The 26,735-nt window shown below is 37.7% G+C and overlaps 1 protein-coding gene and 1 pseudogene across 1 annotated transcript; one reads left to right on the top strand and one right to left on the bottom strand.

The window, feature by feature from the left end:
* Nucleotides 1–15,559: 15,559 nt before the first annotated feature.
* LOC131324328 (uncharacterized) lies at nt 15,560–18,686 on the top strand. Its single transcript, XM_058356261.1, has 3 exons — nt 15,560–15,998; nt 17,126–17,649; nt 17,967–18,686. Exons 1-2 carry the CDS (start codon nt 15,695–15,697, stop codon nt 17,311–17,313), a joined length of 492 nt encoding a protein of 163 aa, XP_058212244.1. The 5' UTR covers nt 15,560–15,694; the 3' UTR covers nt 17,314–17,649; nt 17,967–18,686.
* Nucleotides 18,687–26,000: 7,314 nt separating this feature from the next.
* Nucleotides 26,001–26,093, bottom strand: LOC131325017 (small nucleolar RNA R71; annotated as a pseudogene).
* Nucleotides 26,094–26,735: the final 642 nt, after the last annotated feature.

Here is a 26,735-nt window from a genome sequence, read left to right as displayed (position 1 = left end):
CACCAGCTTTTGGGATATAAAATGCGAATTGGGGATAGTGTTGTGTAGTGGTGTTTGCAGCACTGTGCTGCGCACTTTCGAACCGTCGGATGCACAGGGATGATGTTGTGCAGCAGTGTTCGCAGCACCGTGTTGTGCACCTCCGAGTTGTCGGATCGTACATCCGACAACTCGGATCTCATTTCAACAATGAACGGCTCTCGATTGTTGGTTGTCGAGATGAGATCCGAGCCATCAGATGCACGATCTAACGGCTCGAAGGTGCACTACACGGTGCTGTGATGCATCCACTATTGAAAGACGTAACATTTTAGCTTTTAGACGTAACACCTATGAATGATATGTACCATATGCACTTCTATTCACTATGAGGCATAATATTTTTCAAATACAGGCGTCACATTTTTTAGAAGTAAGAATGTGTATTGAAGTTTTTTCCAGTAAATAAACACCCTCATCTCCAAACTTTCGTTGTTTTCTTTTGCAAAACATGTAAGTTTATAATCAGACTTGCACGACACCATTACCTTATTTGGCTCGACAAGCTAGGTACTAAAGGGAGTATCTCTCTAGCTTAGATACATATACATATCATGTTGTTCATAATATATTGCATCTAGGCCTGTCAATAGATTGAATCTGATTCAGATTTGATCCAAAAAGTTGGATCCGAATTCGATAACGTCGATCCGATAATCCGAATTTGGTAATTCAAATACGGATCGGATCGGATTAAATCCGTTATCAATCCGATCCGGAATTTTATTTTTTAAATTTTTAAAAAAACTGTAAATTTTTTATTTTGAAAAAAAAATTGTTTGAGAAGTTGTATTATTATTTTAAATTTTTTTTGGAAATTTTTTTTTTTTTTGCTAAAATTTTTGAAGTGAAAAAGTTTTCGGATCGGATCCGAATTTTTCAGATTCGGATTATCACTATCGAATTTGAATCTTATTGGATTAGGATCGGATTTGAATTTGTCGGATCTGGATCAGATCCGACCCATTGACAAACCTAATAACATCTTTTCAATAAGTTGTGTCCAACACAATCGGGTCCTAAATCCTCATCACAATCTTGAAAAACGAAATAGAATTTTGACCGTGCACAACACATTTGAAATTATTCCACATATGTGTGTATTATTTTTTTGTTTTGTTTGTTTCTTCTATGAATAGGACTGTAAGTTTGAATTGAAATAAAAATAAATAAATTCGACATTGTATACTATAGTTGGAGAAATCATTCATTTTAATAGAATTTTAACCGTGCACAACACATCGAAAATCATTCCACATATATATAGAAGAAGGATACTAAATACAATAGTTGACCAAATTTTCTTTCTTTCTTCTTTTTTTTTTTTTTCCGTTGAATTTTCTTTATTTGAAGTGTGTGAATGTCATTACTAATTGGTTGGAATGGATACCTTTTAGTTCTCATTCTTCTCCTAAGTTGATTGATATCGCATATATAATTTTAGAAAGGAAACAGAACTACATTCATGGATTGCTAACTAAGAATTTCAAATTAGTCAAATTCCGGAGTAAAATTCTTTGACAATATTTTAGAATGCCATCGCCATGTGTCACATTCAGGTTCATTCTCATGAAACGTCATTCTGCAATACTATATAGTATAGATTTAGATGGCAGAAGAAAGATTCGGTTCACAGTTACTATCCTTAATTACACCATTTGTGTGTTAGATATATGCATACTTTAAATACAAAATTGTCTAAATTATTGTAAATTCAAGGGGTAGAACAAAATTACTTAAATTTTGCAACAGTCCTTTCCCTATCAATGATATATTTATCGTTTTAATAACTGTCACAAAAAATTTAATCATGTGTCAACGGCCAATTGAGCTGATTTTTTAAATCAAGCCTCTAAATAAAGCGATAGATCTGATTATTAAGATGCGATTTGATATGATAGATCTGATTTTTTAATCAAGCTAGATAAAGGGATAGAACTAATTAAGTGCATATTGTACATCCACAGTCTGGATCAAGTCCACACCCTTACGGTCCGCACCTCCCCTTTTCCCATCGAATTTCGATGATCCGAGCCGCTCAATGTATTCAGAATGTGATTTAAAGGGTACTCGCGAGAAATCGGCAAAAAAAATGATAGGGAAGGGCTTGATTTAAGCAGTTTTTTTACTGAATCGTTCAATAAAAAATTGTTTGGATCAAGCCCTTTACAGTCATTTTTTTTGCTGATTTCTCGCGGGCACCCTTAAAATCACGTTCTGATCACTTTGAGCGGGTCAGATCATCGAAATTTGATCGAAAAATATGAGAAATGGGAAGGTGCGGACCGGAGCTCCGGTCCACGCCTCCTGACCTGATCCTGACTGTGTACATCCATATCTATTGGAACAAGAAAATTTAAAACTCAATCACTTTGGCAAAGTCAGGATTTAAAATTGTGTTCGATGCTATTTCATTACGTACAATACATTTATAATAGAACTTGGATAGGCAGGTGTTAGGGTTTAAAAGATTACGTTGGATGAGCGAACGCTTATAGTTTTACAAAAAAAAAAAAACAAATAGTGTCATTATAAGTGCAATCTAGAACTTGGGTGTGTCAGTCACCTAGCTCATCCATTCCTGGGTCCATCTTGGCCAAGGGTGTGTAAATGCGACTCAACAGAATATTAGGTGGCTACTACTTGAGGGGAAATTATTGAAAAATATAAGCGATTGAAAATTGATACAAACATCAAAAATGGACAAACAAAAAGGGACAGAGAAAGTAGCATAGTTCATTTGGGGTACTTAAATTTCTTGCGTGTTCCTAATAAATTTTCTCTCTCTCTCTCTCTCCACTATCACACTTTGAAATATTCCTCAAAACCCAAACCGAACAAGCCTTAAAGAAGCTAAATCGAAGCTCACAGAGTAAACACGGTCGATATATAGAGAGAGAAAGAGACGAATAAATGAAGGTAAATTTCACTAATACGTCATTAGGTTTGGATTATCTACAATAACCCCTCCACCGACGAGAGATTTGATTCGATGCTTCTCGAGGCTTACATTCCTATTTCAATTAGCTTCGTCCCTATACCAGAACACCTTCTTAAAAAATAAGTACTTATTTCACATTTTCAAACTCAAAAATAATGTACTTAGATAAGCCAGCAACTCCAAACACAATACAACCAGATAACATCCCAACAAGAGTTCAATGCTAAATTGCTTAGATGATGTATTCTAGTCTGCTATATATATATACAGTCCGTCTTCCGTAAGGACCACCTCATTTTAATAAAATGTGGACCTCCCTTTCCCGATTGAATTTCGATGATCCGAGCCGCTCAATGTGTTCAGAATGTGATTTTAAGGGTACCCGCGAGAAATCAGCAAAAAAAATGACCGGGAAGGGCTTTATCCGAGCAGTTTTTGTTTGTTTTTTATCGAACGATTCAAACAAAAACTGCTCGGATGAACCCCTTCCCGGTCATTTATTTTGCCGATTTCTCGCGGGTACCCTTAAAATCACGTTCTGAACACATTGAGCGGCTCGGATCATCGAAATTTGATAGGAAAATGAGAGAAATGAGGAGGTCTGCATTTTAACTAAAATAAGGACTCCCTCATTTGAGACTGACTGTGTGTATATATATATATATATATATATATATATATATATATATATATAAACACTTGTTCTCAGGGAAAATACCTTAAAACTTCAGCAATAAATATAAAGGGACTTTTTAAAAATAGATTACTAAACATTTAATCAGCAACAAGATCCCAATCAGTCACTGGGACCTCATAAGCGGCGGCAGAAGCAATACCACGATGGAAGTGCTGCCAAACCATTTCTAAGTGTCCATACACATCCCTATGGCCTCATCGTCTCTTATTGAAATCAAGTCATTGTCTCCATCTCTGTACATGATACGATAAGTTCCACCCTCTAGGTTCAATCTCTTGGCCACTTGCTACTGCAACTCTGCCCATCTCCATGGAAAAGTCAGGTCAAATTTTATTGTCATATTGTTATACATTTTACTTCTACAATCATGATATTTGCCTTTAGCATCTGCCTGTAGCGTGGCTATGAGTAACCATCATACATTAAACACTGTAGCAAAGGTGGATCAAATATCTTAGGTGGGACACTTTCAGCAGCAACTTTCAGACCTACTTTCTGTAGGGGATGAAAACATGCAAATTTTGAAACGAAAAGAAAGTGTAACGCCACCCTCAGTTAACGCTACCCTTACTTATAAAGGGAGAATCTTTGATGTACATGAGACCTTAGTTAACGCTACGTACCTTAGTTGTAAAGGGAGAATCTTTGATGTATAGGTCTGGTGCATAGTTAACGATACCCTTAGTTATAATTCACTTGATAGTCTTATAAACTAGAACTAGCAACTAAGTATGCTCCCTTTTCTGAAGAAAAAAGGCATCCGATTGATGTTCAAAAGTGAATGAAAAATACTTGAAAAAAATGGAACCATATGGGAGACTAAGCACAAATGGTAAGAACGCATTCACTATGCCAATTTAGGGGGACATGCAAAATCAAAATCGAAGTTCTCATTTGGTTCTCCATCGTCATCAATCACCACTTCAATTACACCAATACATCTCTGGCCAAAAGGTTCAAAAACTGGCAAAGCCAAAGATTGCGTAATGCAACAATATTGTTCAATTGAATATATTCAGGGATGTGCTGTCAACAAACCCAAGGGTTCCTTCTTCTTCGTTACTACTTTGGTGATCCAAGGAATATTTAACATACTCCTCAGAGATCATCCTATACCTGCATAGTTATGGATCATCATCATTAAGAGCAAGAGGTAGGTTTCTAGTAGGCAAACTCTAGCTCGCAATTGCTAGAGGTGTCCAAAATTGAACCAGAACCGAAAAATATTGACTCCCTACCGTCCTCCGAATAAGCTGGTTATAAAACATTATCTCCAACGACAAAGCAAATAGGATACACAGTTTTCCTTCTTCTATTTTTTCATTTGTTGTTTATACTCTTTGGATTTGGCACAACAAAGACCACTAGTTCACGCATTTCCAAAACCTTGCAGATCCACAACTGCACGTCCTCATTGTCTGTAATTCTAATCTTTTCAGCATCCCCGTCCTCGTATTTCAGGAGGAAAGCTCCAACGTTAATTTCCATCCTCTTAGAGATTGCGAGCTCCAAAGCAAACAATTTCATCGGATTTGACATTTGAAACCTAATCGCATCATCTGGGCCCTTTGCCTTCATGATTATTTCTTTTCGAGGCTCGATTAAGAACTTTTCTTTCCATGGCTAGACTTCATCGCTAGATTTTTGCCCTTACTAGGCTGCGTAGTAGATTCATTGAAGAGGGATGGATCGTCCTTGCAAAGTGACCATTTTGGGAGTTTTAGATTTTTAAGATTGTTCAGAATGTGCCTTTAGAAACTGCAAAATGAAGTTCCTGAGTCAGAAAATATAAAATAGATAACAAAAAGAAACCAAGTTCTAATCTAAGTTAAGCATACCGTTAAGAAGTTTCATTGCATCATCGTCCGGTGTAAGAACAACGCGAGGCTTTCGTTATTTTGAAGCAAACTCGTGTTCTGGTTTCTACACACCCTCGATGTAAGGTTGAATCAGGAAATTATCTTCTCCCCGGTCGAAATCCAAGGACTCAATTAAGTTTGTTGAGTGGGAAGCAATATCGAAACAAGTCAAAGTAGGTGCTTGCATTGACAAAAAATAAAATAAATTTGATAAGATTAAGCCGAAACAAATGCCAAAGACAAAAAATAGAAGTCTTTTCTTTCTCAACCAAACAAAGAATAGTCTTTTCCATTCTTTTTCCATAGGTAGCAACAAGGGTAGAACCAAGAATTGATTCTACCCCGGGCTAACCCAAAACCAGTGTTTTTAATTATATAAATCGTATCGGGATATATATCGTATATCTTAAGATACGTTTGTTGGAAGAGTAAGAATTTCTATTGTTCAGTTTCTATTGTTCAGTTGAACAAGATTTTTGAAAAAGAGAGAATACTAAAGAGAGTGGAGAATTAGACACTTGAACTCAACTTTTTTTTTTTGGTTGATACAAAATAGCTAGAACTCATCCCTATTTATACTACTGCACCATGGAAGACTCTAGTACAAAGATATTTTCATACAAGATAAACTTTGAGATAATTCTAGAATTACACATGTGATTAATTCTCACAAAAAATTCTAGATATTTCACAAGTATATTCTAAAATTTCTAAAGCTAGATATTTTAGAGTTTCTAAATATTAGATACCATTTATATCTTTTTCAATAATATCTTCTATCTTTGGGTTTTTTCGATTGGACTTGTTTAGACTTAATTTTCTTATGTCAAATACTAAATTTTTTAGTTTATGCCACCAACAAATTATGCTTACATTTAAAAAAAATTAAGATGCAAAATTTTAAGTATCTCAATTGGGACCTATTACATTAAGGTTTTCTGTACCCTTTGTTAGGGAAAGAAAACTCAAGCAAAATACAATCAAAGTATGGGTCTTTCTTCTATACAAGCCATACATTGAGGTTGAATGTCTATCAAATAGTTTGAAAATTTCATAATTAGATCAAACAACTTAGATTAATGCATTCGGGGTTCTTGAAATAAGGTCCGACTTTTTCCCAATAAAAAATCAGACGACACGTATCAAATTAAGATACGCATATAAATCGTAGGATACGCAGTCGTATAGTGTAATTTCTATACAAAAAGGATACAAGCTGGGATATGTATCGTTCTTCGAATGAGACGATACAATTTGTAGGATACTTGTCATGTATTATAGGTATTTAACAACTATTGGCAAAATAGTGTATATAATATGCATATGGGCAATCTCTAATAAATAAGGTTTGTAATCCAATCCATGCACCGCGCGTATGGCTAGTATCATCATACTATTGACCTTGCATATTGTGAACTAGTGCTTGTCTGTGCTTGAAGGTACGACTCGAACGCTCAATTAATTAAAGTTCTACCGTATATGAGTTTTACTTCCATAACAAATAAAATTAATATAGATTGTGTCGATTACCATACATATCAATTAAAGTTCTGCTTCCATAACAAATAAAATCAGTTCAAAATCAATCATTTTAGATAAGTAAGTTTGGAAAATTGATCTTAGCCGTTGGTAGTGGATGATCTAGATTTATAGAAACTCTTAACACTTGCTAATTAACCATAGGAATTAGAAATGAATGGTCCAGATTTATAACTACGTATATAAGATTCAAAAACTGAGCTCCGTTATTATGTAGATGTTCAGATTGTAACGAGTGTGAACATTGGATATCTATTTCTTAGGAGCTAATATAGTGGTGTCTTTAAATGCACAATATGAAAAAGTCGCTCCCTTAAAAATTCTTGAATATCAACAAATCTCAAAAAATGCTTCAGATTTTTTGTTGTTATTACATTACTCCCTCCGTCCCTTTTTAAATGTCCTGCTTCGTAACTCCAACTTATTAAAAAGACATCATCATTATACCTTTCACATCAATTTTTTCCTCAATTTTCCTTACTTACCCATCATCATTACACTTTTACTCACTAACTTTTCAAAATGGAATCTACTTTTAGGGGCAAAATGGAAAATTCACCAACTTTTACCCATTAACTTTACAAAATGGACACTTATTAAGGGACAGCCCAAAATGGAATACTGGACTATAAAATAGGGACGGAGGGAGTATAATTTAAACTGAAAAAAGTAAGATTGTAAGAACCAAAACTTTAAAATTTAAGCACACCAGCCAATGATCAATGAGAGATTCAAGGATTTTAATAGTGGCATGTTTACCTTCTTGGAGATCAGGATCATGTTCCAACTTCATTAATAGTGATGGACTCTAATATTGAAAAATGAAAGCCCAATTTTTTGGTTTAGCAAAAATCCTAGACGTCAATCCTTCGCTCGATTTGGAAGATGGTAGCTTAATGAACCCATTTTGATCACATCTTGACCAACGGATAGCTTGAAGTTGCTTTTTAGGGCTTTTCCTGTGGCATCCGAATTAAAAGATTGAGCACCATGAGATTTCATGAAATTCCTTGAGTCAATTTAACTGGGTTTTCAGCTGTGAACAATCAACAAAAACTGCTGCCCTTAACGATAATAGAAAAGGAGAGTACGAGAGAGAAAATAGAAATAAAGAAGTAGGAAAGAGGGAGAGAAAATAGGTTGGAGGGATGGGTTGGACTAAAAAAAATGAATTGATCAAAACTTTTACCCGTTCAGCCAAATAAGCCAATTAGATTATTTTTTTATACTTATTCAAAAAAAATTCGTATTTATTAGTTTTTTGTCAATTTTTTGGAGATTCTTGCACCGTCATGACGAAAGAAATGTAAAAAGTAAGAAATTATAATCGGAATTCAATTTTTTTAATAAAGACGAAAAAATTGACTTATTAGCTTATTTTTGTCTTTATTCAAAAAAATTAGGTTTCGATTGTAATTTTTTACTTTTTAAATTTCTCTTGTCATAACGATATAATAATCCCCAAAAAATTGACGAAAAACTAACAAATACCAAAAAAATTCGAATAAGGACAAAAAAATAAGCCAGTTGACTTATTTAGCCAAACGGAATCACATATAATTTTTATTTTTATCAAAGTGACCTAGGCTATAGTTCACCTTAGCCCTAAAGTACTTCTGACCTTGGGTAGCAAAAATACCCAAGACTAAGGCTATGTTTAGAATTCTGGGAAGACTAAGGCTATGTTTAGAATTCTGGGAAAAGAAAGGAAAATTAAAGAATTTTTCCTCCTATTGTTTGGTTGTATAAAAAAAAAAAAGAAAAAAAAGATTTTGAGTATAATGAATAATAAATTATTCCTTCTATTTTCCACTCATTTTCCTTATCTTTTATTTTCATTTCCATAAGTTCCAAACGGAACCTAAAATGCGAAGCATACTATAAAACGATGAGAGAGGGAAGATTGCTCTGTGAACGAATTGGGCAACTTTGAACTACTTGTCATCTCCATGACGCGGACGCTAACGCCACCCTCGTCGAATAATGGCAGGCCAAGACAAGACTGAACGCCGCACTCCACGGCCTTGTCTTGCCGAGGCCATTCTTTGCTTGAGTAGTGGTGGATGCTAGGATTCGACTCGGACAGCCTACCTCGAAATGTTAGCAAAACTCACTAATGACAGCTTAATTTGGTTTGTTGGTGGTTAGTCAGTCAGTTAGTTAGTTACTAAGTGTCTTGATTAGAAAAAGTGAGCTGGCAGGGGCGTGCACCCCTTTTTCTGTTGTAAGTCGGTTTGTAGATTGGGTTGCGGGATATTAAAGAGCTCTGGGGAGATCTGCTTTGTAATCATCGAACAAGGAATATAGAGAGAGAAACATATCTGTTCTTGACTGATTTCTAGGGTTCTTGAATTCTTCTCTGAATCTTATCAATTTTCTGTAAAATTCTTTATGATATCAGAGCCGTAAAGGACGAAAGTCTCTTGATTTGTTTCTTCGCTGTGTACGTCGATTGTCGATCTCAACAATGGCATCTTCTACATCTTCTACTTTCACGATTCCACCATCTCTTGCATTCTTAGTTTCCAATTTTCACTCTTTGGTGAATATCAAGCTTGACGATCCGAGTTTCCTTCTTTGGAAGACGCAGGTTGAAAACGTTCTCAATGGAATGGTTTTCTCGGTTACGTTGATGGTACGGTGGCATGTCCATCATAAATTCGAAATTCCACTGGCGACCTGGTAACAAATCCTAATTTCTCTCTGTGGAAGCTAATTGATTCACAGTTATTGGCCTGTTTAACTGCTTCATTATCTCAAGCTACCTTACCATATGTGTTAGGGTTTCATCATAGTTATGAAGTTTGGGGTTCTTTGAACAATAGATACAATTCTCTGTCACGGACACATGCTCATGAGTTGCGCAGTAAACTTTATAGTCTCACTAATTCTTCGACGATGGAGTCATATATTGACACCATTAAGACTTATGCTCAGAAAATTGCTGCTGCTGGTAGCCCTCTAACGGATGAGGATTTGGTGTTTCACACCTTACATGGTTACCTCCTGCATTTAATGGTTTCAAAACTGGAATCAGAACTAGTGGGAACACAGATTTGAGTTTTGATGAATTGATAACAATGTTAAGTTGTGAAGATATTCAAATGTCTCAAGACTCCTCTACAACTGTTGAAACACATTCTGCACTAGTTGCCACACCTACAATTTCTATGTCATCAAATTCTGAAATCAATACTTCTGCTTCAACTTCACGTACACCTATACCACAACAGATTTCTCCTTCTCCTCAATTTTCATCTTCAGTCTCCTACTTGCCACAGTCACAGTTCTTTTCACCTCAGTTTAGACCACAGTTTAACAGAGGTAGAGGGGGACGTGGTCCCAGATTTCCTAGAGATCCTTGTGCTATTTGTGGGAAAACAAATCATGTTACTCAATACTATTATTATAATGGCTAGTTCCCTTCTTTTGTGCAGTCCTTTTCACCTAGATTTCCTACATTTCCTCAGACTCAGGGACATGGTTCTCCATATAATATCATGCCATTTGTTCCCACTGCCATGCCCAATCATGGCTTGACTGGCCAATTTCAGCTCAATCATGGCTTGTCGGGCCAGTTTCAGCCCTCTAGAGCTTATCCTTCAGTTCCACAATTCTCAATTCCCACTGGTGCTTTTGGCAATTACGTGCAGTCTGGTCCTAATCCTTATGCACAGGCACATTTTGCTGGTTATTCTGGAGGTGGTTTTCCTATATCAGATCCTTATGCAGCTAGTACATCTACACCACCTACTAGTTTTTCTATTTCTCTGATGAATTCTGGTTGTCAAGGTTTGGGATACACAACTGGTGCTCAACAAGGGAATCCATGGTATTTTGATAGTGGGGCTACATCTCACATCACCAATAATTTGCAGAACATCAAGAATCCTCAATTTTCCTCTGTAGCTGGTGGTGTTCAGGTTGGAAATGGCTCACAGTTACAGTTTACACACTCTGGATCAGGTGTGTTTTCTACGCCCAATGCTCATTTTAGATTGTCACAGATTCTACACACTCCTGCTATCACTCATAATCTTCTTTCCATTCATCAGTTTTCCAAAGATAATAATTGTATTCTCATATTTGATTCCAATGGTCTTGTTATTCAGGACAAGGAATCACAACAAATACTCTACCAGGGGCCATGTAGCAAGGGTCTGTACCCTCTGTTGAACTTCTCTAAGTGTTCTGCTGCTGGTCCTTCTTCTGCAGCTTTCCTAAGCACCACTAATTCTACTATGCTTTGGCATAATAAACTTGGACATCCAAGTACTTCTTTGTTTCAGTCTTTAATAAAGCAGTTTCATTTACCAGTTTCTAAACCTGGAGATGTAAATTGTGTTGCTTGTAATATGGCCAAGAGCTATAAGCTTCCTTTTAGTTTGTCTAAATCTCAAACTTCTTTTCCTTTTGAACTTGTGCATATGGATGTATGGGGTCCCTCACCTATTCCTTCTCATAAGGGTTTTAGATACTATTTGCTTGTCATTGATGACTTTACTAGGTACTCTTGGTTGTTTCCTTTTCACTACAAATCAGAAGTAAAACACACCATAGCACAATTCAAAGTTTATGTTTCTAATCAGTTTCATGTCAATATTAAAACTGTTAGAAGTGATAATGGGGGTGAATTTGTGAATCATTTTCTTCTAGCGTTGTTTCTAAACACTGGTGTTATTCATCAAACCACATGTCCTCATACACCAGAACAAAATGGTGTCGTTGAAAGAAAACATAGACATCTTCTTAAGACTACTATTGCTTTGTTGTTACAGTCTGATCTTTCTTCTAAATTTTGGCTTGAAGCCCTAACCACTGCTGTCTACTTAGCCAATAGGTTACCTCACTCAACTTTGCAGTTTCAGGTACCTTATTGTATTTTGTTCAAATCTTCTCCTGATTATGCAGTTTTAAAACCTTTTGGTTGTAGCTGCTTTCTTTGGCTCAAACCCTATACTCCAAACAAACTAACCCCTAAATCCATTCACTGCATTTTTGTAGGCTACTGTCCAGCAACAAAAGGTTATAGGTGCCTTGATCCTATTACTTCCAAGGTATATACATCAAGACATGTTAGGTTTGTTGAACATGAATTTCCTTATTCATCTCTGGTATCCAAGAATTCTAACATACAATTTGACACTACTCTTACTAAACTTCACATTCCTCTTACTGATTTTAGTGATATATGTTCCTACTCCTGAAATTCCTACTCCATCTGTGAATCCATCTCCTCAATCTACTCCCATTTCTCTTCCTTCTCTTCCTACTCTCTCTTACTTATTCTAATTCTCCTGTCACTACACTTCATTCTCCTAGTCTTCTCATTCCCTCCTCAATTCTAATCCTATTTTACCTACCTCTTGTTCAACTCCTTCTTCCTCTTCTAATTGTTTACCCTCACCTATTGTAGTTACACTACCTCCATCTTCTTATCCATCTCATCAAATGGTGACACGATCTAAAAATGGCATTTCAAAACCACAAACATACTATGGTTTTACTGCAGTTAGCATTCCTGATTCACATGATATACCTGTTTCTAATCCAACCGTGGAGCCTACACATTTTTCAGAAGCGGTTAAACACTCAGTTTGGCAGCATGCTATGGCAGAGGAGTTTTCAGCCTTAGTCAAACAAGGAACTTGGACACTAGTTTCTCCACCTTCCAATGCTAATGTCATTGGGTGTCAGTGGATCTATAAGATCAAGAGACATTCAGATGGGAGTATAGCACGGTATAAAGCTAGACTGGTCGCTAATGGCAATCAACAACATGAAGGTATTGATTTTTCTGAGACCTTTAGTCCAGTTGTCAAGCAACCAACAATCCGAGTTGTTCTTTCCCTCGCAGTTGATAAACAATGGACTATACGTCAGTTAGATGTATCTAATGCTTTCTTGCATGGTGTTATTGAAGAAGAGGTATATATGAGACAACCTTTTGGGTATAAGGATTCTGCACATCCTAGTTTTGTCTGCAAATTGAATAAAGCCTTGTATGGGCTTCGACAGGCTCTTAGAGCTTGGTTCTCTATGTTTTCAAGTTTTCTTCTTACACAAGGGTTCCATGCTAGCAAAGCGGATTCTTCTATATTCATTTCTAACACAGCACATGGCATTACACTCATTCTTGTCTATGTTGATGACATTATCATAACTGGGGACGACAAGGAATATATTCAAAGTCTCATCAATATACTTAGTAGAAGATTTGTAATGAAAGATTTGGGTCAACTGAGCTACTCTCTTGGTATTGAGGTCTCACAACATGGTCAGAATTTGCTGCTATCTCAATCCAAGTATGCTCATGATCTGTTGATCAAAGCTGGAATGCAAGACTGCAAACCCAGCTCCTCTCCTTCCTCTGTCAAACCTGCAACTATTGACCCTAATTTACCCATGCCAGATCCACATTCGTACAGAAAAATTGTGGGATCGTTACAGTACCTTACCTTGACTAGACCAGAGATTGCTTTTGCTGTTAATGTTGCATGTCAACACATGCATGACCCAAGACACAGTCATTTTAGTGCAGTAAAAAGGATCCTTAGATACCTGAAAGGAAGTATTCATCAAGGTCTGTATTTTGTTCCTGGTCCTTTGCATCTCACAGCATACACAGATGCAGATTGGGCTGATGATCACTCAGATAGGAGATCCACTACTGGGTTTTGTGTCTATTTGGGATCAAATCTGATTTCTTGGAGTGCTAAAAAGCAGCCAACAGTGGCTCGTTCCTCCACAGAAGCAGAGTATAGAGCACTTGCACAAACAGCTGGATTCATCAATTACTTGTAGATTTGGGTATTCCTCAGCAATAGCATTAGCTTCTAATCCAATTTTTCATGCACGAACCAAGCATGTGGAGGTTGATTATCATTTCATTCGCGAAAAGGTTCTCAGCAAACAAATTTCTATACAGCATATTGGGACTCAAGCACAAACTGCTGATATTTTTACCAAGGCCCTATCCGTTGATTGTTTTCAATTTTTGAAGACCAAACTCATGGTAGTAAACACTCCCATGAGTTTGGGAGGGGCTGTTAGCAAAACTCACTAATGACAACTTAATTTGGTTGTTAGTGATTTGTTAGTGGTTAGTCAGTTAGTTAGTTACTAAGTGTCTTGATTAGAAAAAGTGAGCTGGCAGGGGCGTGCTCCCATTTTTCTGTTGTAAGTCGGTTTGTAGATTGGATTGCGGGATATTAAAGAGCTCTGGGGAGATCTGCTTTGTAATCATCGAACAAGGAATATAGAAAGAGAAACATATCTGTTCTTGATTGCTTTCTAGGGTTCTTTGAATTCTTCTCTGAATCTTATCAATTTTTAGTAAAATTCTTTATGGTATGACCCGCCCCGGGAGCCCGAGCACATCCTCGTTACCGCCGCTCACCCCCAACTTCAGTTGTTGCGATAAAAATCGGTACTTGGTCAAACCCCTGTGCAATCCGTATAGCGCAAATGGGTTATCTTTGCAAACGAGCCATTTTTGGTCGCCGTCCGTGACGAGTACCCATAGGTGAACCTGTAGTCGATAATTGCGGAGCGGGAGTCCTTCTAGCACGGATTTGAAATCAACTTGCAACTGATTTTGTTCACCCCTGGACCAAAAAACCCAGCAAAGTTCCCCTTCACGTTTCCAGAAGTATAGCCCATCTTCGGACGAGTACCCATAGGTGAACCAGTAGTCGATAATTGCGGAGCGGGAGTCCTTCTAGCACGGATTTGAAATCAACTTGCAACTGATTTTGTTCACCCCTGGACCAAAAAACCCAGCAAAGTTCCCCTTCACGTTTCCAGAAGTATAGCCCATCTTCACCATTAGCGTAGTTGAGAAAATCGACGGCAAAATCCTCCTCGTCGGCCATTGTAGGGTAGAATGAGAGAGTTGCAGAGATGAATTGGGAGAGAGAGAGAGAGAGTTGCAGAGATGAATCGTGAGAGAGAGAGCGAGAGTATTGTCTAGGGCTCGATGGAGAGAGAGAGAGAGAGAGAGAGAGAGAGAGAGAGAGAGAGAGAGAGAGAGTATTGTCTAGGATTTCGATAGAGTGAAAGAGAGATCCGATTCCGCATGTTTGTTGTTGAGGAAAGGAAATGGTGGAGATGGTCGGAATCCGATGAGTTGCCAACGGACGGAGCGAGAGCTCGTTATTTGTTTGTACTTCAGTTCTCCTACAAACCTGGTTTTTTTTTTGTGTTGTGTTTTAAGAAGGTTGATAAACTATTACGGTAAAAAACTCTCTCCCTCGTGTGTGTGTTTTGGATCACTTCGGGGGGGGGGGGGGGTGGTGTTTAACGTTTGTTATTAAACCATCCCTGCCCTTAAAAACTCAAGATTTGGGTTAAAACTCCTTAAACGAAACCCAACCCTCATTACTTTGTACTCATAACTTGAGTTTAAAACCCCTCAAAGCTAACCCACTCGTGTTAAAACCCCTCAAAAGTCAAAACCCGACCCCATCCTCCTTGACTCAAACCTAAACGTACGCCAAACTAACTAAGAGATGGTTCGCAACTAAAGAAAAATTTGTGCCGCTTCCCATCTATATATATTGGAGTACACATGGCCATTGGGAATAAAGAAGTGTGTCGTGTCAACTGGGAACGGCATATATGCTGCCTGTTGTGCCACACAGAATGGTTATCGATGGCAATAGAGATGGAATGGTGATCGACCGCGATCTGATCGATAGTGATGAAGATGGAATGGTGATCGACAGCGATGGAGGTGGGATGGTGATTGAAGGCGATGAAGATGGAACGGTGATCGAATCCGATGGAGATGGAGAAGATTTCCCCCAAGTTTTTAAAAAATTCATGACCACAGGACTATCCTGGATGCAGGGCAAGGATTATTCTGGAGCCCCTTTCTGGGTTCTTTGGAGCCCAGATGATACTACCACATTCAACACTTTCTGTGAGTAAATTTCCCAATTTTGTTGAATACTTTTCTTTGTTTCTTTCTAAACTGATCACTTTCGTCGGCTTACAAATTACTAGTACGTACTTGTTACATCTAATTCGGTTTCTTTGGAGATTTAAGATTTACAAGTTGAACCCCCCCATGCACGTTGCATTGCTGTTTGTAAACAGCTTAGGTAGTCTTTTTCCTATTAAATGTCGGAAGAGGAACTGATCATCCTCTGATGCTGTCTTCTTGTCAAAAGAACTGGTAAAACGAATGATAACCATTGGGATATCTTTTTTTTTTTAATTGCCAATTGCATGCATTTGGAATTGGATGCACAAATTAACTGGTTATATTTTGTTCCAATGCGAATTTGGTTGTTTCAATTTGACGCCAAGCATTTTATCAAACACATTGCATGCATGTTGAAAAATGTAAATTCAAGCAACTAGTATCCAAAGCCTTCGATTTGGGTGAGAGGACTGGATGCTCTTTCTTGCTTCTTGAGCGAGAAAATTGACGAAAAAAACGACTAAGTGAACCCCAAGAACTCCACAATCATTGACTACCAAATGGTTGAGGGTGAAGCATGAACACCATTGTTTATTTGTTAATCAAAACTTTGAAAAGGTCAGTTTTTTGAGGCGCAGAACAGAACCCGCAAATCAAATTTAGGTCATTTACCTAATCTTTCATTACCAGCAAAGACAAGCGATACTAATTAGAATAAATAGGCTACTCGGTAAATTGAGAGCGAACAAAGAGATGCTAAGCAACTTGTAATTGTGATAGGAATAGGGAAATAAAACATACAGGCTTATACACTTAACATGTCAACGGTTCGATGGAAGGAAACACGTCGTTGGAAATTGAAGCTTGTTTGTAATGAACGGTTAGCTAAGGGTATTGAGTGAATCTTCTATTTTGCAAAAGGACAATAAAGGAATCCCCAGAGTTAAACCCAGAGCACTTACGTGCTTTTATAGGGGTTATATAAAATTTTCTCGAAAAAAAAAAAAACAAACACAAAACAGAAGAAGAAGAAAGAAAACTGTACCCTATTTGCTTTGTCGTTGTAGATAATTTTTTTTTTTTTTTACCCAAACTGAAGTTTTGTCTGTTTGTTTTATAACCAGATTCTTCAGAGGACGGTAGGGAGTTGAAAAAGAGAATCATACTTGCACTTCAAAAGATGATGTGGAATCCCCTTTATGTTTCAGTTCTGGTTCAGTTTTGGGCACCTGTAACAATTGAGGGCCGGAGTTTGCTTACTGCTAGAAACCAACCTTTTGCTCTGAACAAGGATGATGATCAAGAACTGTGAAGGTATAGAATGATCTCCGAGGAGTATGCCAAATATTACGTGGATCAGCAAAGTAGTAACGAAGAAAAAGACACCCTTGGGCTTGTTGACAGCGCATTCCTGAGTAAATTCACTTCGAATAATTATTACAGTAGCAGCTGCAGCTGCCAAGACTGTCGACGTGCTTCCTATTGTTGTGTTAAGCAATCTTTGGCTGTGCCAAATTTTGAACCTTCTGGCCAGAGATGTGTTGGTGTAATTGAAGTGGTAATTATTGATGACAACGAGGAGGATGATGACGACCATGGGGAGCCAATTGAAAATTTTGATCTTGATTTTGCCATTAATGCTTTGCAGGTATGCACGTCCCAACCCCAAATTGGCATATTTAATGCATTCTTACCATTTGTGCGTACTCTCCCATATGGTTCCATTGGTTTCAAGTATTTTTGTCATTCCCTTTTGAACATCAATTGGATGCCTTCTTCTTTAGGAAAGGGGAGCATACTCAATTGTTAGTTCTAGTTTATAGGACAATCAAGTGAATTATAACTAAGGCTAGCGTTAACTATGCACCAGGCCTGTATATGTTTGCTTGGCTCTGAAATTCGTCATTTGGAATTACCTTAACGGTTTCTTTTCCTTTCAAAATTTGCATGTTTTCATCCCCACAGGAAGTAGGTCTGAAAGTTGCTGCTGAAGGTGTCCTACGTAAGATATTTGATCTTCCTTCGCTACGGTGCTTGATGTATGATGGTTAACCCCAACCACGCTACAGGGAGATGCTAAAGGCGAATATCGTGACTGTGGAAGTAAAATGTATAAACTATATGACAATAAAGTTTGACCTGACTTTTCCATGGAGATGGGCAGAGTTGCAGCAGCAAGTGGCCAAGAGATTGAACCTAGAGGGTGGAACTTATCGTATCATGTACAGAGATGGAGACCATGACTTGATTTCAATAAGAGACGATGAGGCCATAGGGATGTGTATAGACACTTACAAATGGTTTGGCAGCACTTCCATCGTTGTATTGCTTCTGCCGCCGCTCATGAGGTCCCAGTGACTGATTGGAATCTTGCTGCTCATTAAATGTTTAGTAATCTATTTAAAAAAAAATCCCTTTATATTTATTGCTAAAGTTTTAAGGTATTTTCCCTGAGAACAAGTGTTTCTATATATATAGATAGACTAGAAGACATCATCTCAGCAATTTAGCATTGAACTCTTGTTGGGATGTTATCTGGTTGTATTGTGTTTGGAGTTGCTGGCTTACCAAATTTTTGTGTAAATTATTCTGAGATGAATTGGTGGTCTGTCAAGTTTGACAATGATGCATGTCTTGCTCACATGAGGAGCTTCCAATTTCCATAGAAAATAAGCCTCTTGGGGCGAGCTGTTTATAGACAAGAACCAAGAAGTATCAATGCAAAAGGGGGAGGTGGCTTCTAGGCTGGGTAAAACTGTATTTTCTGCCAAGCCGTTTTTCAATTATGGCTCCAACAAGCGTGACCAACAACTTTGTGAACTTGTAAGAACTTTTTCTCGAAACACCGTGTGGCATACCTCATAACCATGTGCGGTGTAACAGGAAAGCTACACCGTACGGTTAGATAGTAATTAGTAGGGGAATTTTTAGGCCGGCCCCGTTTTCTAGGTTCGGACTTCAAATAGTCCTAACAAAAATGTTTCTTCTTTATTTTAGTCCTTTCTCTTGACATTTCATGCATTTTTACTATTTTGCCCTTTCTTCTTAACTTTTTGTCTACGTGTCCATTTTTAGTAAAATTTATATTTTTAGGATCAATTTCTTACCCATATTATTTTGGACAAAAATACCCTTGACTCTGTGAACTGGACTGTCAATTCTCATAATCAGTTCTATGAGAACTATGTAAAATGGCTTTGCGAACTGAAAAATACACAGTTCAAATAGTCTTATCACACACTTAAATACATAATTCTCGTAGAAAATATATAGTTCTCATAGAAAAATACACAGTTCTCATAGACACTTATCATTGACAATAACAGTTCTCATAGAAAAAAACACATTTTTCATAGAAAAAACAGAGTTCTCATGTGAAATGGCCATGTGAACTGAAAAATACACAGTTCAAATAGTCTCACCACACACTAAAATTCACAGTTCTCATAGAAAATACATAATTCTCATAGAAAAAATACACAATTTTCATAGATAATCATCATGGATAATAACAGTTCTCATAGAAAAAAATACAGTTTTCATAGACAGTTCTCATAGAAAATATACAGTTCTTATATAAAATACACAGTTCTCACATGGAGTTCTCACAGAAAATACACAATTCTCATAGAAAATACACAGTTCCCATAGAAAATATACAGTTCTCATAGAAAATACATAGTTCTCATAGAAAAATACACAGTTCTCATAGACAATCATCATGGACAATAACAGTTCTCATAGAAAAAAATACAGTTTTCATAGAAAAAACACAGTTCTCATAAAAAATATACAGTTCTTATATAAAATACATGGTTCTCATAGAGAGTTCTTACAGAAAATACACAATTCTCATAAAAAATACACGGTCCTCATAGAAAAATAAGTAGTTCTCATAGAAAAATACACAGTTCTCATAGAAAAATACTAGTTCGCAGTTCTTATAGAAAATACACACATAAATAAAAATTGAACAAAAATAAAAAAAGTAATCAAAATCAAATATAGTCATAAATGTTTTCACCGCCATGTTTTAAAAAAGTAATCAAAGTAAAAAAGTAATAATTCACATAGGTAATAAATTGATTTAGATTTGAATTTTTAACTGCCAAGTCTCATAGTCAATTCTATGAGAACTGGCTATGCGAACTAAGCTATGAGAACTGGCTATGTGAACTATCAATTCTCATAGTCAATTGTATGAGAACTGCTAGTTTTCATAGAAAAATACATAGTTCTTATAGACAGTTCTCATAAATAATACACAATTCTCATAAAAAAATACACACATGAACAAAAACAATAATAATAATAATAATAATAATAATAATAATAATAATCATCATCATCATCATCATCATCATCAAACACAAACCAACACCACCCGTTCACAAACAAAATTGTAACATTTTATAAAAATGCATTATTATATATATACACATATATTGTTTTTGTTTTCCTAAATAAATAATCACTGAGATAAAGGAAGAGCCCACCGCCTCCCTCTTTTTTGCTCCGTTTCCTTTCGATTTCTTCAACTTCAACATCAACATCAACATCAACATCAGTGCTCTAAGCTTCATGGCCGATTTCACCGCAGATGATTGCCATTCCTCGTTGGCTTTGAAGTAAAGGACAATTGGTTCTGTGAATTGACAATGAGCGGCGAACAGATCGCACCTGAGCGAGACATTTTCGCGGCGCAGTTCTAGTTCCGATTGATGTTGGAAATTCCGGTGGCGGAGGAGGACCGAGCGTGGTGGTGGTATTGAAATCACCATAAAAACCAAGGCGGAGAGAATTCGACGGCCGGCGAGTGTAGAAAAGGTTCAGAACAGTAGTTACGGAGCAGATCCAGAGGTTACAGAGCAAATCCAGAGGTTTCGCGGTGGCCAGAGTGTCGTCGGTTGCCGAGAACCAGTTTCCGGTGGTCGTCGGAAGTTGCTGGACTCCGATGAGGGTCGGCTATGGCCTATGGGTAAGAGGTGGTCGGCCGTGTTTGACAAGGGAGAGAGGGAGTGAGATCAGAGAGAGGCGTGGAGTGAGATCGAATTTGGTTGCAGTCTACTTGCAAAGAGAGGAATGGATGAGAGAATAAGACAACGGGGTAAAAAAGCCATTGTACAATATATCCGAGCCTATTTAGGTTCGGTAAAATATTTCAGGATTAGGTTCAAATCAAACCTAAAAAAGGGGACCGGTCTCTAATTTTCTATAATTAGTAATACTGTTCGGTGTTCTGTTTGAGTCTTTGGGCCTCAGTGGGCTATCCGGACCTTTTTATGGTTCCTTGGGCTTTTTTGGTTCTTTTGGGCTTTGGAAGTCCATAATCAAGCTCTAAGACATAATTGTTCCTTTGTTTTCTCAATTGGGGTAGTTAAAGATCCATTGAAGTCCGAATTAGGGTGTCTACAACTACTTTATGTTTTTATTTAAATTTTTTTTGCATTTGATAGTTTTGCTTCAAATTTTTTTAAAATTATTGATTAGTCTCGACGAGCCGAATCAGAAAAGTAATTTTTTTTACTTTTATCCAAATATTATGAAAAATAACCACTTTTTTGTAAAAAAAAAAATCAACTTTTTTTTTTTTTTACTTTTTTGCTATAGTACGATTATTTTTCAAAATATTTGGGTAAAAGCTTTTTCGATTCCTCTCATTGAGATGAATCAATAAGTCAAAAAAATTTATCGCAAAATTAACAAATACGAAAAAAATTGAATAAAGCCAAAAACGAAAAAAAATTCTAAAAGTTTTTAGTGGAACAGGTCATAGAAAGCTCCGGTGAAGAATCAAGCAACAATAAAGTAGTTTTTTCACTTAACAGCCACCCAACGGTTCACGAATGGATGGGACCGCGTGAATTGGAAATACGAACTTCAGGAGGTGTTAGAAAAATTTACCCAATTAATAAAGCCACATAACCCTCTCCCGTGCATCATCTTTATCATCATCATCTTCAATCCAAACAAACAGATGTAAATAGCAGTTACGAATTCCTTGCACTATCAACCGCAAAATTGCACAAAAAATTCTTTCTAAGAAATGGTTATTGTGCAATTCAACAGCTGAAATTGCATGAGAACAAAAGTTTAAATATTTTTTTAGTACAAAAGATTTGTTCTATTTTGTTTAAAATTTCCTATAAAACGTTCTCTCTCTTCTTCTTTTTTTGGGTAATAGAAGTGCGTTAGATAAAATTAATCAGCTACAAGTCTAGGGTATTCAAACCCCATAGAGTCTTCAAATAGAAATTGAACAATACAACTACCAATAGTGAGATAAATATAAAATTTCCGTAGCAGAAATAGATGCGTCTTTCATCAAGACATCCTTTCATTGGTTTGCTTCACAGTGAATGTGTTTGAGCGTCACAACCTCAAATTTCTCCATTAGTAACCTACAATCATAGATTATATTGCCAAGAGGGTGACAATCCAAATTGTTTTGAGCAAACACTTGAATCAGAACCAGAGCAACCACCTCAACATCCAGTTTTGTATCATTTTCCTCAATTGCAAGGTTAAAAGTTAAAACCATCCCTCAAGGCCCAGAACTCAGCCATGGTACTAGAAGTTGCTTCCATAGCCCTGCGGAAACCGGGAATCCAAGTTCCTTCATGGTTACTCAGCCATGGTACTAGAAGTTGCTTCCATTGACCTGTGGAAACCGGGAATCCAAGTTCCTTCATGGTTACGGACTAGGCCACCGCTCTACCCGTATTGGCATGCAAGGAACCATGATCAGTACTAAGCTTAAATGTACCCTGCATTGGCGGGTTCCATCCCACATAAATTGTATGAGAACCCTTTGATTGGTACCGCTGAAAGGCAAAGAACCATTCCGTTTGGCTTAGCCAAAATCAGTCTTGCAACTTGATTGGGGTGTTGGGAACTAGGATTGGATTGGGAATCAAAGAGAGCTTTGTTTCCCACATTCCAAATATTCCAGCGAGTGAATGAAGCAATAATACGCCAAGGAAACTTTCTCTCTTCTCCCTCATCTATTTCTCTCTCTCTCTCTCTCTCTCTCTTCGCACACCAGACCATATGCATATCTCCACTAGCAGGTTGCCTTCCTTTGTTAACATAATTTTGAAAAATATTATGATACCATATTTTGTTGGGTCTATTATTCATGTTTTTTAGTTTGGTTGATTTCTTTATAATGCATATTTTCTATTTGGTTTAGATTTCTTAGTGACCAAGAACATTGTAGTCTATATAAAGGCATGTAAGGATTATGGTTTGACACAATCATGTTTCTCCGCAAAAACGCGCAAAACCAAATTGGCTTGAGATTGGGCGGGCGTGCCAGGACTGGATTGCAGTCCGAATTTGTATCAAGGCCTGGAAGTCTCAATCTGACTTCTTCTAGAGCGATTGCATACGACCTAAGGGGTGAGGCTGTATGTGGTTCGTGGTTTGCCTTGTCGGGATAAGGACTTAGTATTTCCTAATCGTGTGAAAAATGGAAAGAAAAGTAGAATAAGGCCTAAAACAGAATTAAAAGGACTTTATTAACGGTTTAACAAATTCTGATTACAAGGAAATGAAATAAAATCTAAACTTGGCTAGATTAAACGGGAAAGTAAAGATAATTGAAAGATAAATTGGATAAGCCGTGTGATAGGCACACAAGATTGCATGATCTTGGGTGCTCAAATCCTTCGATTTGCAACGTTTCTATGTTTAATTGATCGCTAAAGTCAAATTTTGCACGTAAGGTGTTTTGCTGAGCTTTCCAGGTAAAACGAGCGAATAAGGCGGTTTTGCGTGCCAAGCGATGTTCCGGGATGTACACTGGTGTCCAACCACTCGAGGCCATAGAAGTGGTGCCGCCAAATCCTAAAGCCTTGAGACAAAGTCTTGGATGAAGCTCGGGAGGTGTGAGGAAGCTCAACCAGTTCAGCAAGCTAGATCTGCATTTCTGCAGAATGTTATCGATAACAATAATTAAGTTATCGATAACATTGCCCCTTTCCTGTTCCATCAAGGATTCTTGACCCTGATGTTATCGATTACATTGTGCTAGTAATCGATACCTTTGCATCATCTTGGTCCAGAATTTGTCCAGAGGCAAGGAGAACGATAACTGTTGAACATTGTTATCGATAACATTTTTTCCCGGGTGCCTATCAGAGTGTTGTTATCGATAACAATATTAGTGTTATCGATAACATTTTGTCCGAGCAGATATTTTTTCTTGCTTTTCCAGACTTTCCACTTATGGAAACTTTCTTTTTATGGGTTACTTTTTGGGATTTTTTGCTGACTTTTGAGGAGAAAGAAAGTCCTTTGTGTATAAATAGGACCACCTCTCTCCCTCTTTTGGAGGCTAGCTTATTATTAACCTTAGTTATTCCTCCATTAATGTTCTTCCAAGCTTTCTAAGTGTATTTTCCTTAGAACTCAAGTAAGTTTGTTCTCGTGTGTTAATTTCTCGTTAATTAAAGTTGTTCGTATGACTTGGATCCGTTATAATATCAAGTTTGTTTTCGTTTTTCCGGTTAAAAATCATGTCTCGTTTTTATGCTTTCGTTTATGCTTTAGCTATGTGTGAGTAATCGATAGGCCAAGTGGTAATCTTTCCCGAGTACTTAAGTGGTTACTTGGTTCTCAAGTCCTCGAGCTTAAAATCATGATTTTCGGAATAGAGGTTAACTTGCATTTTTGGTCTAAACAAGGGGTGTTAACTCCTTTGTAAGATGTTTAGCCAAGCAGTCTTGGCAAAAAGCTTACCGAGGGCTCGTGGCCTCCTATGTATTCGACGAATATTAAAAACAAGTTGGTTCGTCTCCGTTTAATCACATCTTTCGTTAAACGTAGTCATTAAAGCTAAATTTTTCGGGCGTGAGCACGCGGTCGTGACTCTTGCCTGAGTTATAATCGAGAACTGGTAACGGCTTAAGTCAAGGGTTAGACGATCCCTAGACTTGCCTCTTTTAAGTTAATTAAGCATTTTCCTAATTTTTTGCCTTGGCAATTTTCACCGTTTCAAAGCATCACCAAGTTGGCCGTCTTGAACGCTGCATTCTACCATTTTAACCTACAATCCGATTAAGTTATATTCGAATTCCCTGTGGTACGATCCCGGTCTTACCGGTTTATTATGCTACCGACGATCTAGCCCTATGCTTAGGGTTTTCCAACCTTATATTTGAAGGCGAGGTTTTTGGAGGCTAAGCATTTTTGGCGCTGTTGACGGGGAATCTTTATCTAGCTTATTTGGAGGATCGACAAGCCACTGTAAGTACTCCATTTAATTTTTCTTTTGTGTGTTTTGAACTCAACTTAGCGGATACCTCTACCTGAGCCACCAATTCGACTTGAGGTTTAACGAAGCTAATTTGAGCATCAATTGCCTTGTTACTGTTCTAATCCTTTTATATAGCCGTGGCAGTGGCATAACCCCACGAGACTATTTGAGAACGAGGCGGCGGCATAGCCCCTCTAGTCTGTTTGAACTAACGTGTGCAGGTTATATGCTCAATATCTATCGTAGCCATTTTTCCCATCGGCTGCATAGGTCTGCTTCTCCTCCACGGACTCGTAATATTATTCAATCGTATTCTCCCCTGCGTGAGCTATCACCTCCGTCAAGGCCAATGGCAGAACAACCGGCTCGTACTTTGCGTGATTACCTAACTCCGGAGAGAGGTCCACACGTTTCACCGATAGCTGTCCCCAATTGTACCGCCGCCAATGCGTTCGCTTTCAAGCCAGAATATCACCGAGTTATACTGGAATTTCGAGGGCGTGAACTTGAGGATCCTTATGCTCACATTTGGGAATTTGAGACCATTGTTAGCACTTTTGTGATAGGGCCGGGACAGCTCGATCAAGCTCGCCTTAAGTTATTCCCTTTCTCGCTCAAAGATAAGGCCAAACAATGGTTCCATTCTTTGAAGCCTCGATCCCTGCTAACTTGGGCTGACGTCCATGATGTTTTCACCACCAAGTTCTTCCCGGTCAGCCGAACCAAGCTTATCATGGATCAAATTCAAAATTTCAAGCAAAAAGATGGGGAGGTCTTCTATAAGTATTGGGAGCGTTACAAGGATTTACTCGCAGCTGTCCACACCATAATTTTTCCATGTATCTTGTGATTAACTACTTCTATTTGGGTTGTGATCGGGAGTCCAAGCAGCTTTTGGATACTATGAGGAGCGGTGACTTTATGGGGAAGGATCCCGATGCCGCTTGGGAATTCTTAGACGCTTTGGCTGAGAGAGCTCAAACTTGGCAATACATTGATCCGGGTGACCAAACTATGAGAAATCAAGGACCGGGCGGTAAGTTTTTTGTGAACGAGCGTAACGGTCTTGAGACGCAGTTGGACAAATTATCGTTAAAGTTGGACAAAATGAAGCTAGATTCGGTCCAAGTGAAAGAAGTGAAGGAGGTTCGACAAGTGGAGGAAGTGTGCGTCATTTGTGAGACTACGGGTCATTCGACCGACAACTGTCATACCATCCCCACCCTCCGAAAACACTATAATCAACTCCCCGAAGAAGTATGTGCACTGAATCAACGATGGGATCCATACTCCAACACTTATAATCCAGGGTTGCGGTCTAATCCGGCTTTCCGTTGGAGTAACCAGAATGAAATGGGAAACTCGTCAACTTGCATGAACCCTCAAAGCGTCCACCCAAAAATCGTCCTCCTAACCCAGCCGCCAAATTGGAAAACCCAGAAAACCCAAATTGATTTATTTGTTTGGAGCACTAA

Source organism: Rhododendron vialii, chromosome 4a (genome assembly GCF_030253575.1).
Source record: "Rhododendron vialii isolate Sample 1 chromosome 4a, ASM3025357v1".
NCBI classification, from domain to species: Eukaryota; Viridiplantae; Streptophyta; class Magnoliopsida; order Ericales; family Ericaceae; genus Rhododendron; species Rhododendron vialii.
The sequence above is the reverse complement of the archived record's forward strand: the minus strand, read 5'-3'. Positions and strand labels throughout refer to the sequence as shown.

Coding starts and splice junctions, on each gene's coding strand:
- LOC131324328 (XM_058356261.1), top strand. CDS start 15,695: ATGCTGCCTGTTGTGCCACACAGAATGGTTATCGATGGCAATAGAGAT. Junction 15,999..17,125: donor TACCACATTCAACACTTTCT/GTGAGTAAATTT, acceptor TTTTATAACCAG/ATTCTTCAGAGGACGGTAGG.